Source organism: Squalius cephalus (assembly GCF_949319135.1).
Source record: "Squalius cephalus genome assembly, chromosome: 4".
NCBI lineage: Eukaryota > Metazoa > Chordata > Actinopteri > Cypriniformes > Leuciscidae > Squalius > Squalius cephalus.
The window spans coordinates 22,420,903-22,437,281 of record NC_137125.1 but is presented as its reverse complement, the minus strand read 5'-3'; the positions used below and the strand labels follow the sequence as shown (position 1 = coordinate 22,437,281).

The following is a 16,379-nucleotide window of genomic DNA, read 5'->3' as shown; positions in this document are numbered from 1 at the left end:
AGCCCCAGACCATGATGCTACCAACACCATGCTTGACTGTAGGCAAGACACAATTTTCTTGGTACTCCTCACCAGGGCGTCTCATCAGCCTAGCCCTGGTGAGTCTCATCAGACCACAGGACATTGTTCCAGTAATTCATGGTCTTGGACAGGTTGCTTTCAGCAAACTGTTTGTGGGCTTTCTTGTGAGCCAGCTTCAGAAGAGGCTTCCTTCTGGGACGACGGCCATGCAAACCGACTTGTTGCAGTGTGCGGTGTATGGTGTATGGTCTGAGCACTGACAAGCTGACCTTCCGCTTCTGCAACCTCTAAAGCAATCCTGGCAGGACTCACGTGTCTGTTTTTTGGAGCCAGCTTCTGCACCTGACGCACAGCACGAGGACTCAACTACTTAGATTGACCCTCGCGAGGCCTGTTCCGTGTGGAACCCATCTTGGAAAACCTCTGTATGACCCTGGCCTGTACTGTAACTCAGTTTCAGGGTGTTACCAATCTTCTTATAGCCTAGGTCAACTTTGTTCTAATTCTATTCTACTCATAAGAGCAACTATTCTAATTCTCAAATCCTTAGAGAGTTCTTTGCCATGAGGTGCCATGTTGAACATCCAGTGGTCAGTGTGAGAGAATTGTACTCCAAGCACAAATTTTAACTGCTCTAATACAAGATACACACATTTGTATGGTCCTGTCAAGCAGACAAAAACATGAAAATGATGAATAGGACATGTGGCTTTTCATGGTTAGACACATACAGCTATTATCACTTAGGGTGTACTCACTTTTGTTGCCAGCTATTTTGACAATAATGGCTGTATGTTGAGTTATTTTCAGAGGACAGTAAATATATACTGCTATTCAAGCAGCACATTGACTACTTAAATATATCCAAGTTTTATTTCTATAGTATTGTCCCTTGAAAAGATATAGTAAAATGAATGCTGAAATGTGAGAGGTGTACTCACTTTCGTGAGATACTCTGTACATTAAACCAATTTCAGTGTGGGTATTAACTTAATCTTTCCACTTTCCTCTTTCCAATTACCACTGGAAGGACATTGCCTTCCAAAACTGACCTTAAAATGATATGCAGCATCTTGATCAAGTCTTGACTAACTTTTGACGTAATTGATATCAAGGTGCCCGCTAGGATAGTGTTTATGTCAATAAAAGCTCAATTTGGCAAAAAATATGCTAGATTTAATTCTGTTCTTTATATAAAGCATTTGTGTATCTTTAGAAGTCAAGGAATTCACAGACAGCTGTTAACTGTAATTCATCGATAATAGATTTGTTGTGTGAACCGTGAGACTATTTGTTGAAAGTCTAACAAACTTAGTTTCACCTTGTGTATCTAAGGGTGCCTTAAGAATTTTTTATTTGTAGAAATGTGATGACAAATGTTCAGCTTATAATAGTTCACAGAGTCCTTGTTTATTGTTCTGTAGCAAATTATGAGAAAGCAAGACAGAAGGATAAAAAGGCTGAGACATCCTCCTGTCTCAACTCAGAAACTGACAGCATGCTGGGAAAATTTAATCGCAAAAGGAAGTATGTTTCTTGGTTTTCGCATTGATTATAAACGTACACAGAGTAGAAATGTAAAGTGTGACATTTCAGATTACAAAAATCTAGGATTAAAGGTTCACTATGTGACTTTTATTTACACCAGACCTAACTCATGGTACCCTGATCAGGGCCACTCTTCTGAAGAAGAAATCATTAAAAGAAGAAAGAACTCTGTACCAGTTCCACCATCCCCACCGTCGACACCATTTCAACAAATTTCACCAGCCCCGCCAATTCCCCCCTGCCCCACCAGGACCAGTTCTGTCAAGAAGGCAGACAATTACACGTAAGCACTGATTTCAGGTTTTTACATATCATGAAAAGTGGATATATTTGTTACTTTTTTCAAGATTTCATATTTTCTCTGTCTCACTGTTTCCTTGCCTGTCTGTCTCTCTCTCTCCAGCAACAGAACGTCACATAATTACTCAATTAGAACACCTGAAAGGAGAGGTTGCTGTCATAAAGCAATTGCTATTAAAGCTGACCAAACAGAGCTCTCTGGATGCAGACCTGCCAGAGGCTGTGTGTCCATTTGCCTCTGAATAACACGAATGGACCTTCAAAATCTAGAAATCAAACTGAAGGATGAGGCGTTCTACAGTGCAATGGTACACTTGGTTTTATTAAATATTTGGTATTCAACACCTCTTTAAAAGTTTCTTTTGATAAAAGAGCCTGCTAAATGAATAAATGCATTTAAATAAATAAAGTTTAGTACTTTTTTACTAGTTTCATTATAGCTGTCTTTTGAATACACTAATGTGTTAATGCTTTAATTTAGGCAAAGTATCTGGCAACAGTTGGGGGTACAAGCCTAACCTCCAACACCAGACGTATCCTGGTCTGCATGTTGACCACTCCACTTGCCCAGCAACTGTGCTGGAAGGGCTCTGGCCAGAAGATGGCCTTTGGGCAGATGTTGGTCTGCAAAGCACTTATAGGTACAGTATATAATGTTTATATGGGATAAGCATATCCCATATAAAAGGATTTTTTGATAATTACAAAAATAAATGGGAAGGAAAAATCAGTAGTCAGGTGTATATGTACAGTATATGAACAATGTTTGATCTATCTCCATGTTTCCTGTACCCAGTAATCCTCGTTTGTTTGTCAGCAAAGGTCCACTGGATGGCACATTTTAGCATAATCCTGGAGACTTTTCAGCTCCAGGGCCTTTGTTACAACTACAAATTGTACTGTATGTTGTTTAAACATAAATATTAAAATATTGACAAATTAAATGTACTCATTCACTGTGTACTCTCAATGCTCAGCCATTAGTCTAATTTTCTATCCCAATAAACCATGTGTAACGAGGTTCAGATGTTATGGGAAGAAGGAGGCGGGAACCGGCGAACATTCAAACATTTAATGATAAAAATTAAAAAAAAATAAAGTAAAAGACAGCAGCCCCTCACGGACGGCTGCTTTCACAATAAAACAGAAACAAAACACAACATAAGTCCAGGCCTGTTCCTCTCTCGCTCTTCACTGTCGTCGCTCCTCCTTTATGCTTCTGCTCCTCCATGAGAGATACGAGACCGGTGCATCTCGCAGGTGTCGCTCATCAGAGTAATCACGCTCTCTCACGGCCTTCGGCCTCGTCCTGCTCGCCGCAGTCTCATTATGCCTACCTAATCACATTGTGACACACTTAATTTGTGTTAGCTAACTAGTAGCAAATGGCCTCTATTAGCTGGTCTTCTGTGTAGCAAACTGCACATTTATTTGGTGCAACAACCTGTTATAATATGTCGGTCATTTAGTCTCTGTCCAATGAAAGTGATTCAGGGCACTTCAAACTGTGCAAAGAAACACAACGACAACTTATTGACATAATTCGGTCATCTTTTATATGTAAACGTGCTAAATTCAGGTTATCATGTAGTACTTACATTTGGAGTTGAGAAGCGCAATGGCCCTTGGGATCGTCGCATACTTATTTATACAGTCAATAGTCGCATAAAGTGACGGCATCAGCGTCACATTAAGTGACGGCATCACCGTTGATAGACAGTTGATTTCCTTTCGTCTATATCCGGCGATGAGGGATTAACATGAATGTCTATCTGACGGACCCCCGCGTCAAAAAACAATGCCAAGGGTACATCTCTTTCGTTGAAACTTGACGCCAGGGTTCCTTGACCATGCGTCAGACATTTGACGAGTAGGGAGTGAAACTGTTGTTTATTTAACTGCTCAAAATTGCAATTATATATTTCCCCCATATCACATAGCCCTAGCACATAACATTATTTTTTTAATTACTTATCACTTGTCCCCACCTTTTTATTAACATTAAACCTGCATAACCTAATTAATCTGCTACATTAAATAATCATCAATTACCTCATAAAAACAAATACATTCAATGTCAAACATTTTAAAAACTTTTTTTTTTTTTATATGTAGAACCACCTGCCCATTCCTAATTAAAGGTATCGCCCATGAGACTAACTTTAAATATTTAAAAGTAATATTCACCCCATCTACCAAAACAATATGACAATTTAATTGGAGGAAGGAAAACTGACTGGCTTGTGCTGCGTATTTACGTAGAGCCTGTGTGGGCCCTAACACCCTAGTTTAGTGATAGGGACACTGTACTGTCAAAAAGCACCGTCATTCGGATGACACTTTAAAACAAGGTCCTGACTCTGTGTGGTCATTAAAAATCCCAGGATGTCCTTTAAAAAATAAAATAAAAAATTAAGTACATTGAGTTGAATAAGAGTGTAACACCGGCATCCTGGCCAAATTTGCCCATTGGCCCCCATCCATCATGGCCTCCTAATCATCCCCATGTATACTCATTGGTGTAGCGACTGAGACAAATCAGACACAATTATTTGTTATATGCAACAAATAATCTTTAAAACTCACTCTGGGATTTATGGTCCCATTCCCCCAAAAAGGGCAAGCAGGGTCTTGGTAACCATGACTACGATCAGATAAGTTGGTTTTATTGCTGTTAAAAATGTGGTCATGTGTTCAAGGCAGAGACCATAGGAAAGACAGAAACAGACCTCAAAACAGACTTTGCTGCATTAATTTATAGACAAACTGATCTATAAATGAATATGCGTCCCAGAAAATTGTGTGAATGATTTACTGTCTTGTGTAGTGTCTTTTAATTCTATTATTTTTTTGATACTGTGTATTTTATGATAGAACCAACGGTCAATGTAACCTCACCTATACCATGTTTGGTCTCTATAAATTGATACTTTGAAGATCGAAATGATTGTGTACACGATATGCCGATAGATGTGCAACATATTAGTATTACAAGAATCTTTCTTAGTTTCTTCATCAGAAACCAATCCAGCTGCACATGCAAATGAGCACGCTTAAAACAAAGATTCATAAATCAACCACAGAGGAATTTTCCCGCTTGGAAATTCCACCCTTCTCATTGGGCAAGCAAATCCGGAGAGGTGGGGCCTTTCTCAAGCTTTATTAGAGACAAATTCACAGTGACCCTCTCTCTATTCTTCTGGCCTTCACTGCTGCTTCTTCAGGTTGATACTGTGGGGACCCCCCGTGACCACAGCCTACCATCCTTTCACTCTCCCAAAGGAGTCAGACTGTATTTTCTTCAATTCAACTCAGGAGAAAACTGCAACTTTACCATCACTGAATGGGCAACCATCTTCTGACTTCCTCACTCCTTGGTTGCCTACATGGCCTCTCCGGCCCAGTGCCGGCAGGTCACAATCTGCATGTGGTCAGCCATGTGCTCATGGAGAGAGAAAACCTTCAATCAGAACAGAGTCAAACAAACCACTCAAGTTCATCATATTTTCTTCATCCAACGGAGAAGAAAACGATTGCAACTTCCACGTTTGACACTCACCAAACCATCAACATCCTTTTCCAACAACTTCAAGAATTGTTTGCACTGCACAGACCATGAAAGTATACATTTAATGATGTGCTCTGAAAATGATAAGCTGATGATTCTTTTCATAGTTAAATGGATCTTTTACATAGTTCCATTTCCACCTTCCGATTCCATTCTTTCACTCACCATTTTACCTATGCATGTATGCATGTATGTGTGTTTAGATTAATTGTGTTTGTGATTCAGTTAATAAAACTTGTGCACAATACAGTACGTATCTGTTGCAAGCAGAGAATTTATTCTACAGAAGCAAGTTTATTTTACGATCTTGATCTTGTTACATGCTCTAAGTGCTGTAATTGTTTTTCTGTGGCCCTGAAAGATACGCTTTTCTTAGAATAAATTAATAATCAAAAGAGTTCGTTGGACGAACTGATTAATTGATTGTAATATTAATGTAGCTACATCAAGTTAATCCAATTAACTGACCCAAATATTCCTAAGTAATTATAACAAGTTATGAGTTACTATAAATATTTCCTCTTTGAGCTAACTCGTTACATTGGCTTCATCACTGTCTCCTCTCCACCAATAAGCTGATGTGAGGTGGGCGTTCTGGTGCAATATGGCTGCCGTCGCATCATCCAGGTGGTACTGCATATTGGTGGTGGTTGAGGAGATTCCCCCTTTCCATTTGTAAAACGCTTTGAGTGTCCAGAAAAGCGCAATGTAAATGTAACACATCATTTTGATCATTATTATTATTATCAAAACATAACTAAATAAAAATTCAAACACGGACCAGTTTAACCGCGGCCATGAGGTGGATGGGACAAATTAAGATTTCATGATAGTAGAGGAGCTCAAATCCAAGAGCAGCTGCCACGTGGCCATTCCCGTGAAACACAAGAAAAGAACAAAGCGCATCAAACAACCCAACACCATACCACATACCACACTTAAATACCCACAGCCCATCCACAACAGGTGTTCACAATATCACAATCAATGACAGACAGTGACAGATAACAGACAGAAATAAAAACTGAACCAAAAGTCAAAGAAAAGGAATGCCTAGAAATGTATTTGTAATTAGTTCAATGCAAATGAACACACAAGAACAATGCAACTTCAGTTAAGAATCATCAGCTTTATTACCTTACTGTTTTGTGAAATGTGTGTGTTAACGTTACAATAGTTATTCAATACAGGTGTTGTGGAAGAATATAAAAATAAACCTCCAAACGCTGCTGATGCCCAAAGAGAGGTTTAAGAGGACCTGCAAATAAAGATACTGACCAGTAAGATTTAATGACGGGTATAATTGAGAGCCAGCAACCTTTGGAGAACATGGCAGATGACCATGATTTACTGGAAGACTAGATCAACTTTAGGACTAAAGAGAGGGGCGTTTACATTACATTGTTTTCAATGCAAAAATGGAAACCTTTATGCGTTTTTGCTGTTCATTAACAAAACAATGGCGTTTTGGGGGCGAAAAAAAAAAGAAAACGGGTTGGGTTTCAACTTGCAAGTTTTTGAAAACGATACTGCTACCGTCATCAATTTCACTACAGAATCTGTGAAAACGGTGATGTCTTGCGGAGTTGCCCAGATGCTTTTGTGCATTTTGACTTAATGTAGGATCATGTCTATTTCGATCCAGTTGCATTGCGTAATTAAGTTATCAGTGGTGATACAAATAGTTTGTCAGAACAAACTCTCACTTTTAATTCTCACATTTTAATAGGAATGTTCAGATTTGGCTCACATTCAGCTGCAGTGACTTGATTTTAAAGGTCCCATATTGTCAAAAATGAAATTTCCGGGCTTTTTTCATGATAACAGAGGTCTAGGGAGTATGTAACTGCCATATAATTTTCAAAACAGTTAATCCACAGACAAATGCACACAGCCTGCATAAAGTAGCTGTGCCTTTTCACAAGCCGTTGTGACTTCCGTAAAAATGTGATGTCAGAAGTACTCAGTCACCGCCTTCAGTCCCACCCCAAGCACTGCCCACCATCCCTCCCTCCTTTTGCCCAACCCCCAGACAACATTGTTGCTGAGCAACAACACGGAAACATGTTGAGAAAACGCTGTTCAGTCGATGGATGTAAAGACCTGCACTCCTGCGGAACCCAACGCAACAGAGTACGGTGCGGGACTAGATTTGATGGCCGTGTGCAAGGTACTCATGGGTGTGCGGTTTGCGGGACAATAAAAGGATTCGGGGGGACTCCCACAAAATAGAAATATCTAAAAATAAAACATAAAACTGTTATTCATTTGTTGCACAAATGAGCTTCTATTTATAACATGTTTGCAGCATTGAGCAATGTAGCCAATCATAGACATGTGTTGATTTCTTGAACGCAATGGCCAATGAGAGGCATTTAAGAGAGAATCCACTCACTGCTCAAAACTGAGTTTTTGTTCAGTGCTGGCAAATCCTCTGATTATAACAAACGAAGTGTTGCCATTATGAAAGATTTATTGTGCAGTCAGCTTCACTGATAATAACGGAGCTTTGTGAGATCGCGATGAACTGATATCAGCTTTTTAGGAATTATTAAGGGAGCGCACTTTGCGCTATTTCTGTCATGCCAAACCATGCACATAGTAGCCTATGCTTGCTTTTATGTTAAATTAACAGTGGTTTGTGAATGTTTATGCTTTAATAACAAATTGTTAAATTGTTGCCAAAATGGCCTGGCCATGCGTCACTCAGAAAACAACAGGCCAATCAGAAGAGAGGATCATGAATATTAATTAGACAGGCCAAAATCAACCTGTTCTTGGCAGAGCTCCTGAGAAAGGAGCTGTAAAAATATATTGAGATGGTTTTTGGTACTTATATCGCAAATATATATTCTTAAGGACATCAAAACCTAAAATAAAACTTCAGAAAGGTGTACAATATGGGACCTTTAAACAGATGAGTATTTTCTGGTGCCATTTTAAATTGCTGAGCCATTTGAAACTCTTTCCACATGAAGAGCAAGAATGTGGTTTCACATCTGCATGACTTTTCAGGTGTATCTTTAAGTGTAAAGGCAAAAGAAATTTTTTATAACACTGATCACACTTAAATGGCCTTCTTCCAGAGTGAATAGAGGGATGATTTTTGAAATTGCTCCTTTTTCTAAATGTTTTACCACTTTCAGAACTCTGCAATTTCTTTTCAGAATGAGTTTGCAAATGTTGTTTCAGGTTTAGTGCTCCTGTGAAGCTTTTTCCACACAGTTTGCAGGTGGACGGCTCATCTGTGGTGTGAATTCTCATATGTTTTTTAAGGTTTCCTTTTTGAGTGAAACTCTTTCCACACAGTTTGCAGGTGTAAGGCTTCTCTATGGTGTGAACTCTCATGTGCACTTTGAGGTTTCCTTTATCAGTGAAACTCTTTCCACACACCTTGCAGGTGTAAGGCTTCTCTCCTGTGTGAATTCTCATGTGGACTTTAAGAGTCGGTTTATGTGCAAAACGTTTTCCACATTGAGGGCATGTGTGAGGCTTCTCTCCAGTATGGATTATTATGTGACTTTCCAGGCTTCCTTTATGATTGAAACTTAGTCCACACAGCTTGCAAGTGTACGGCTTCTCTCCAGTGTGAATTTTCATGTGCCTGTTAAGGTTTCCTACTTGGTTGAAGCTTATTCCACACTGTTGGCATAGGTACGGCTTTTCTCCAGTGTGAATTTTCATGTGGGAGTTAAAGTATTTTTGTCTGTTAAAACTTTTTCCACACTGTTGGCAGGTGAAAGAGCCCTCTTCAGTGTGAACTCTCATGTGGACTTCAAGGCTGTGTTTTCTGTTAAAGCTTTTTCCACACTGTTGACAGGTGAAAGAACTTGGATCAATGTGAATTCTTATGTGGTCTTTAAGGTGTCCTTTTTGACTGAAACTCTTTCCACACTGAGGGCATGTGAAAGGCTTCTCTCCGGTGTGAACTCTCATGTGCCTGTTAAAGCTTCCTCTCTGAGTGAAACCTTTTCCACACTCTTGGCAGGTGTAAGACTTTTCTCCGGTGTGAATGCTCATGTGCTTTTTAAGGCTTCCTTTTTGAGTGAAACTATTTCCACACTGTTGGCATGTGTAAGGCTTCTCTCCATTGTGAGTTCTCATGTGGACTCTAAAGTTTCCAAGTTGATTGAAACTCCTTCCACACTGTTGGCAGGTGTAAGGCTTCTCTCCATTATGAACTCTCATGTGGACTAAAAGATTGCGACGTTGATTGAAACTCTTTCCACAGTGTTTGCAGGTGAAAGGCTTCTCTCCTGTATGAATTCTCGTGTGGACAGTAAGACTTCCACGTTGAGTGAAACTCTTTCCACAATGTTGGCAAGTGAAATATCTTGTAGTTTCTGTCTTTTGAGAACTTTGTTGAGGGGAAGTATTTTCAGTTTGTAAGGAACTAAATGATTTTTTTCCAGTTATGAAATCATGATGTTTCTCAAACTGATCTTTTTTTTCCATTTCATCTAGTACTCCACTCTCATCTTTCAGTGTTATCAGGTCTAGGGTAAAAAAAAGAGAAATACAAGTTAACCCCAGTTTAATGGCATGAATCAACAAACATCAAAACCAACATGTATGCAAGATCCCATATGCACTAAGCTACAGAAAGAGGTGTTATATGTCTGTAATATTAGAAAAATAGTGTACTCTCAACTGTCCAGTTTTGCAGAATAACAGTAAGTGTGAAAAAACATTGGTCAGGATTTAAGCACAAAACCTGTACTTAAAGAAACAAATGACCTGCTTTTGGCATCTGATCATTGATACATCTTTTTTTCCCTAGTGTTACATCTTTCAACAACATTCCATTCCTCACCATTCTCTTAGATGGTTTGAGAATGATGTATACTGGTATTTGTGGACAAGCATTGGCATGGGTTAAGTCCTATCTATTTGACTGCTACCATTTTGTCTGTGTAAATGAAGAGACTAGGGGTTTCATCAACTAGTCGACTGTCACAACCACTAGTCGGCGCTGTCGGCCCTAATCGACTAGTTGGAAACAAAATGGCGTCAGGCGTTAAGGTACCTATGCGTCCAAAACGGTCAAGGTCATCCTATGTGTGGAAATACTTCACAGAAAATGTAGACACATCCACCGTTACATGTAAGTTATGTAAAGCAGTTCTAAAATACAATAGCAATACGTCTGCAATGGATAATCATCTTAGGATGAAACACCCACTGTCAACAGCAACCGTTTGTGGCAATGACGCTAGCCATGCTAGCACTGCATCATTGTCAGGCAGGCAGACAACAATCCATTTTTCAACGCGCCTAATGACTGACAACAGAAGGCGAAAAATCACAGATTTTCTGGTCAACTTCGTTGTCAAGGATGTCCGCCCTATATCCACTCTCTCTGGGGAAGGCTTTAAGGACATCATCCAGTATTTTGAGCCAGGCTACACAATCCCTTGCCACCGCACAGTTTGGAGCAATATCATGCACCAATACAACACTGTCAGAGCAACGATTATGGATGAGATGAAAGACCTCAGTGTTTCCCTCACTACCGATCTGTGGACATCATGTACTATGGATCCTTATATAACCATAACAGCTCACTACATCACTGACAGCTGGGAGTTAAAGTCAAGAGTGTTGCGAACCACCGTGATGCGCGAGAGACACACTGCTGCAAATATTGCCCAGCGTCTGAGAGAGACGATCGAGGAATGGGGCCTCAATGTTTTTAGCACAATCCATGACAATGCTAGTAGCATGAACCTAGCAATGGAATTATGTGAGCTATTTCCCCACCACCTAGGATGCACCGGGCATACACTGCAACTTGCCATTAAAAAAGGTCTCAATTTACCCGAGATCACGAAGACAATTGATGCTGCGGGACGTGTTGTCAGTCATTTTCGTCACTCCTCAGTGGCACATTGTGCTTTGCAGAACTACCAGAAACAACTGGGAGTACAAGTGAACAGTCTGCAAAACGATTGTGCCACTCGGTGGAATTCTACATTCACTATGCTAGAGCGTTTGTATGAACAGAGAATTCCAGTGCAGGCCGTTCTCACGGATGAGAGCATAACGAAAGTGGACGTCCGAAAATCCTTGACCATGAGAGAGCACCAGTGGGAATTGATCGAGCAGCTGATCCCGGTACTTAGGCCTCTAGCTAAAGCAACCAAAATAATGTGCGCAGAGTTACATGTCGGGTTGTCATTCATCTATCCCATCCTGCTCAATGTCTGCGACATGCTGAGAGTGACAGGATCCGACCTGGGGGCTATTCGCTCTTTCAAGGACATGGTGAGGAAAGAACTCGTAAAACGCTTCAAATTAGAGTCTAACATCCTGGTAGATTCAATCCCGATAACAGCATGCATGCTAGATCCACGGTTTAAGCACCTGAAGTTTCTCCCGGAAAATATCAGAGCGGATGCCCTGGCGCACCTGACTCAGCTGGTAGGAGAGGATGAGGAACAGCCTGCTACTACGGGTAAGTTTAGAACTTTTTTATCAGTCTATTTTTATTTTACAATAACGGTTTACAAATAGGCCTAGGCCCCGTCTATTATTCGTTTTATTTTTCTTTCAAATTAAAACCAAAAATAAAAAAAATGAAAAACGACTTGTTTTTCCATTATTTCCTGAACTAAAATGAAAAAACGAATAACTCTTTTTCCGATTTTCTGATTGTGGCTCAGATCAAAAATAGAAAAAATGAATAACGGGTTTAGACAAATTTTCATTTAGAATTTGCACAGGGGTCCCCAACCGGTACCGGTCCGCGGGACATTTGGTACCGGGCCGCACAGAAAGAATAAATTACTTACCGTATTTTCCGGACTATAAGTCGCATCAGTCAAAAAATGCGCCATGAAGAAGAAAAAACATATAGGCCTAGCCTAAGTCGCACTGGACTAGGCCTATAAGTCGCATTTATTTAGAAATTTATTTCAGAAAAAAAAAAAAGAATGTTACAGACGGGACAGTTCTCTGTTGCGGACATGAGCGCTCTGAAAGCGGCACTAAAAGACTGCTATAAAACTTTCACAGAGACCTCAAACAGAAAGCACAAAGCCTGTCTTTTAAATTTAATTTCGTTTTGTATTAATTGTATCTTAATTTTAATCAATGTTTCATCAACCAATTGTCTGGATTTAATAAATAAGTACATATATTAGAAAATAGATAATCACAACACGGAGGCGCGCGTGAACCTGGAGCTCGTCTCATTAATGAACCGAAACCCAGCATATAAGGTAGCCTAATTGCCTCACAGACCTGAGACATATATAAAGCTTGAAATGTGTACTTTTAAACAGAATAATTCAAAACGAAAGAAAACGGACTGCTCTCTGCTTATGTAGCCTAATCCGTATGAAATGTGCATTTCTCTCATGGCGCGTTCACTACTGCGAAGTCAGCATCGTCAACTCATCTTTCCAGCCAACACTGACATAAAAACACTGGTTTATTAGTAAACAATTAAAATGTCTCCTGCTATATTTAACATACATAATCATGCAATTTTTTCATTATAGACCCTGGTGAAGGTTAAGCTGATGGTGGGGACAACCAGTCTGGCAAGAAAACAAGGCTGGAGAACGACTTCGAACAGCTGTTTGGACCACATTATGAAGGTACGAAGAGCAAAAGGGCCAGGATGACCAATGCAGACGAACTACGGGATTACCATCAATTAGCCCACATACCCACAATGGATAATCCACTAAAGTGGTGGGCACACAATGAGGGCAGTTTCCCCCGTCTAGCCAAGTTGGCGAAGAGTTATCTAGCTGTTCCAGCCACCAGCACCCCAAGCGAGAGAATTTTTTCCCTAGCGGGGAACACAGTCACCCGACAGAGGAGTAGCCTCCATCCCTCCCACGTCGATGCGCTGGTGTTTCTCAACGCTAACCGAAAAGGCAATGTGAATTTGATCCGGGAACAGGACATTGACTAGTAGGCTAATGGAATGGCAACGAAAAAAGGCAGGACTGTATGGATAATATTTTTCAATGTTTCACACTGTTGTAGTTGACACCGCTTTGGGGTAAGTGAAGTTCCATGTTAAGATTTAAGGCTCGACAAAAAATATAGTGGTTCAACCTACGTCAAACTTGTATTGGCCTATACTTGCTTAAATTATATTTGCAATGAAAAATGCAGTTAAAACTTGTGCAAAACTCAGAGTTGTGTTGACAATGTTATTGTCTGAGGCTAGCCATGTGGCAATGTTTATCTGCAACGTTCGCTGATGCGCGTGGTGTGGCGCGGTTCATAACAAGAATGTTTTAATTACAAGAATGTTTTAAACGAATGCTGCTGTTTTTGTATTAACACATGTTGATGAAAAGAATAACTGATGAATTTATTTATGTTATTTCTGAATTTCAAAAATACATTTACAATGATTCACCAGAACTCCTTCATCTGTGTCTTCCTTAACAATGCTCAATGCGTTAATGCGTCAATTTAATGAATAAATAATTTAACGACTAGTCGTCGACTGTTATGCAAAACTAGTCGACTAGCAAAAATCAGTAGTTGTGAAACCCCTAGAAGAGACGTCTCATCAAACCCAAGTATGGAGTGCCACAGGGCTCAGTAACATGCCCTTTTGAATTTTCTCTTTGTATATTCTTCCTCTGAGCGACATTCTTTTTTTTTTTCACTGATGCAAATGATACTCAGTTCAATAGTTCTTCACAACCTACACTCTTAGAGGGAATTTATAGAAAAGTTTCACAAATTATGTGCAACACTAATTTACACAATTTTGTGTCAGTATTAAATAAAAACGTGTAGAAGAAATAACCTTTCACATTTATGTGTAACTTAAAATTTTACTCAAAGCAGAATACAGTCAGTCCATAGTCTGTTAATGACAGAGACTTGCCAATTTGTTTTTCCTTGCATATTGTTGCAAATAAAACATTTATACAATAATCACTTCATTACGTTAATCGATTACCCCTCACGTCAAAACCACCTTTATACCAGGGAGTAGACGATTTGCGCCGGTGACTGCTAGCAAGATTCTTTGATTTAAGCTGTACTTTAATAGTAAGCAGCTTTCTATTGGACAACACAGTAAATACAAACCCACATTTTTTAAACTTGAAACGGATAAAATAAAATAAAATTTTCACTTTCCACTTTTTTAAATCCCTGATAGATTTCACACACACAATTTCAGTCAATCTTACATGTGACTGCACATTTTACTTGATTTTAGACATTGACAAAGAAATTGTGCCAGTAATGGTGTATTATAAAAAGCATTGTGTCTAACATTATATTTATTACACACAAAATGGTCCATATTCAGATTGGTTAATTTCCTATGTTCTCACCAGATTGAATTTATCCAGGTATGCACTGCAGTAAAACTCACTAAATCATTCATTCAATTATTCCAAATCAAGCATTCTAAACAAATTTAGTTTTTATTTTTGCATTATTTTGATCTTTTATTAGGCTGAAGACTCTGCCATTGCAGTCCCACCTCAACTGGGGTCTCATTTATAAAACTGTGCGTAGGATCCTTACTAGAAATGTGCGTGCGTTGCGCCCAAAAGCCAAAAATGGCGTACGTAAAAAAATATTCAGACTTATAAAACCGTGCGTACGCCAGACCCTGCGCTGGATTCCCTTTATAAATCCCAGTCAGCGAAAGATTGTGCGCACATGCATCTCCTCCCCAAAATAACAATATGAGCTTACAACGCCTAGTTTTACTATGCATATCCTCATCTGCATACCATTTGCATATGCATATTCATCCACGTGATAACATGTTTAACGGTACAAGACATTTGGAAAATATGAGATACAGATGTGCCATCACATTACATTGATGAAAATAATTTAGTAGCCTATCCTTGCCTTGTTTTTTAATTAAAAAATCAAAATAGTATAAAATACATTTCAGAGAAAGTTTTTCTCTATCTTTTGCACTGGCCAAATAGTATTTTTAATTTCTTTATATTTTTAATGGAAACAGATAGGCCTTATTGTGCTTTATTGATCATTATTTGTGCAAAAATATTTCCTCAGACCATATCATGCACCAAGCAACCCTTGCTGTATTTAAAACACAGCATGCCACAAGAAAAGTGTTCAAAAGCATTGCATCCACTACACATATTTATATTTATTATAATATAAAAATTTTTGTAACTTCTTGGTAAAGATTTCATGTAATTTAAGTGCTTTAATGAGAATGGCATTTTCGTCTTTTTCAGGGCCTGTTTTGTGCGTACGCAACGGTTATAAATGAGGCCCCAGGAAGGTGTCTAATATGATTTCAGCATATCAGCGCACAGGTTCGTTAAATACTGAGGGAAAAGAAAAAGATCAACACATGGTGATTTCCTGCATGTGTCTTACTGTGTATTTGTCTCAAACAGCTTTACCACTGCAGATGAGCTGAAATTGGCTAAAGCCTTGATTGCAATCTTGAGAGCATGGGTCAGCTGTACACATCGTCATGTTTTGCGGTGACTGTCCCTGTGTCTACGGCTTCTGTCAAGTGGACATTCTCAGCCCTAAAGTGAATTAAAACTTATACCAGAAATACAAGGGGACAGACTCGACTTTCAGCATTAACCTCGATAGAAAGACTCATTGTTGGAACTGAAACGCACAGATAACCTGTACAACAGAGTAATTGAAGTCTTCTTGAGGAAAGAAATAAGGATGGATTTTGTGTAAAAATAATCAGTAGGTTTGGAGAGTATTATTTTTGTCCGTTTTGTACGTGCTGAATATGATTCTCTTAATTTTTCTTGTCAATTTTTTTTAAAAAATGACTTTTTTTTTAACATTCTTTTTTTTTTCATTCATACTTTTGTTATATCTACCCGGCCTTTTCCGAACTCACCGCATTAACACTATAACTGCTGGTGCAAAATAAAACAGCAATATCAACAATTATAAAGAGTCTGTGCACTATTAAAAGCATATTAAGAGGTGGATT

The 16,379-nt window shown here is 39.1% G+C and overlaps 1 protein-coding gene across 3 annotated transcripts in view; it reads right to left on the bottom strand.

Moving 5' to 3' along the window:
• LOC307157335 (uncharacterized protein) overlaps positions 1-16,379 on the bottom strand; it is a 625,157-nt gene that overhangs the window by 604,232 nt on the left and 4,546 nt on the right. For 2 of the 3 annotated variants that reach the window (XM_079869218.1, XM_079869219.1), the window contains one exon: positions 6,549-9,933. The exons of the other annotated variant lie outside the window; for it this stretch is intronic. In XM_079869218.1, the coding sequence (XP_079725344.1) occupies positions 8,321-9,933 (1,613 nt within the window). In that variant the 3' untranslated portion in view covers positions 6,549-8,320. Of the gene's footprint in view, positions 1-6,548; positions 9,934-16,379 lie in introns of those variants that run through there. 3 annotated transcript variants of the gene reach the window in all.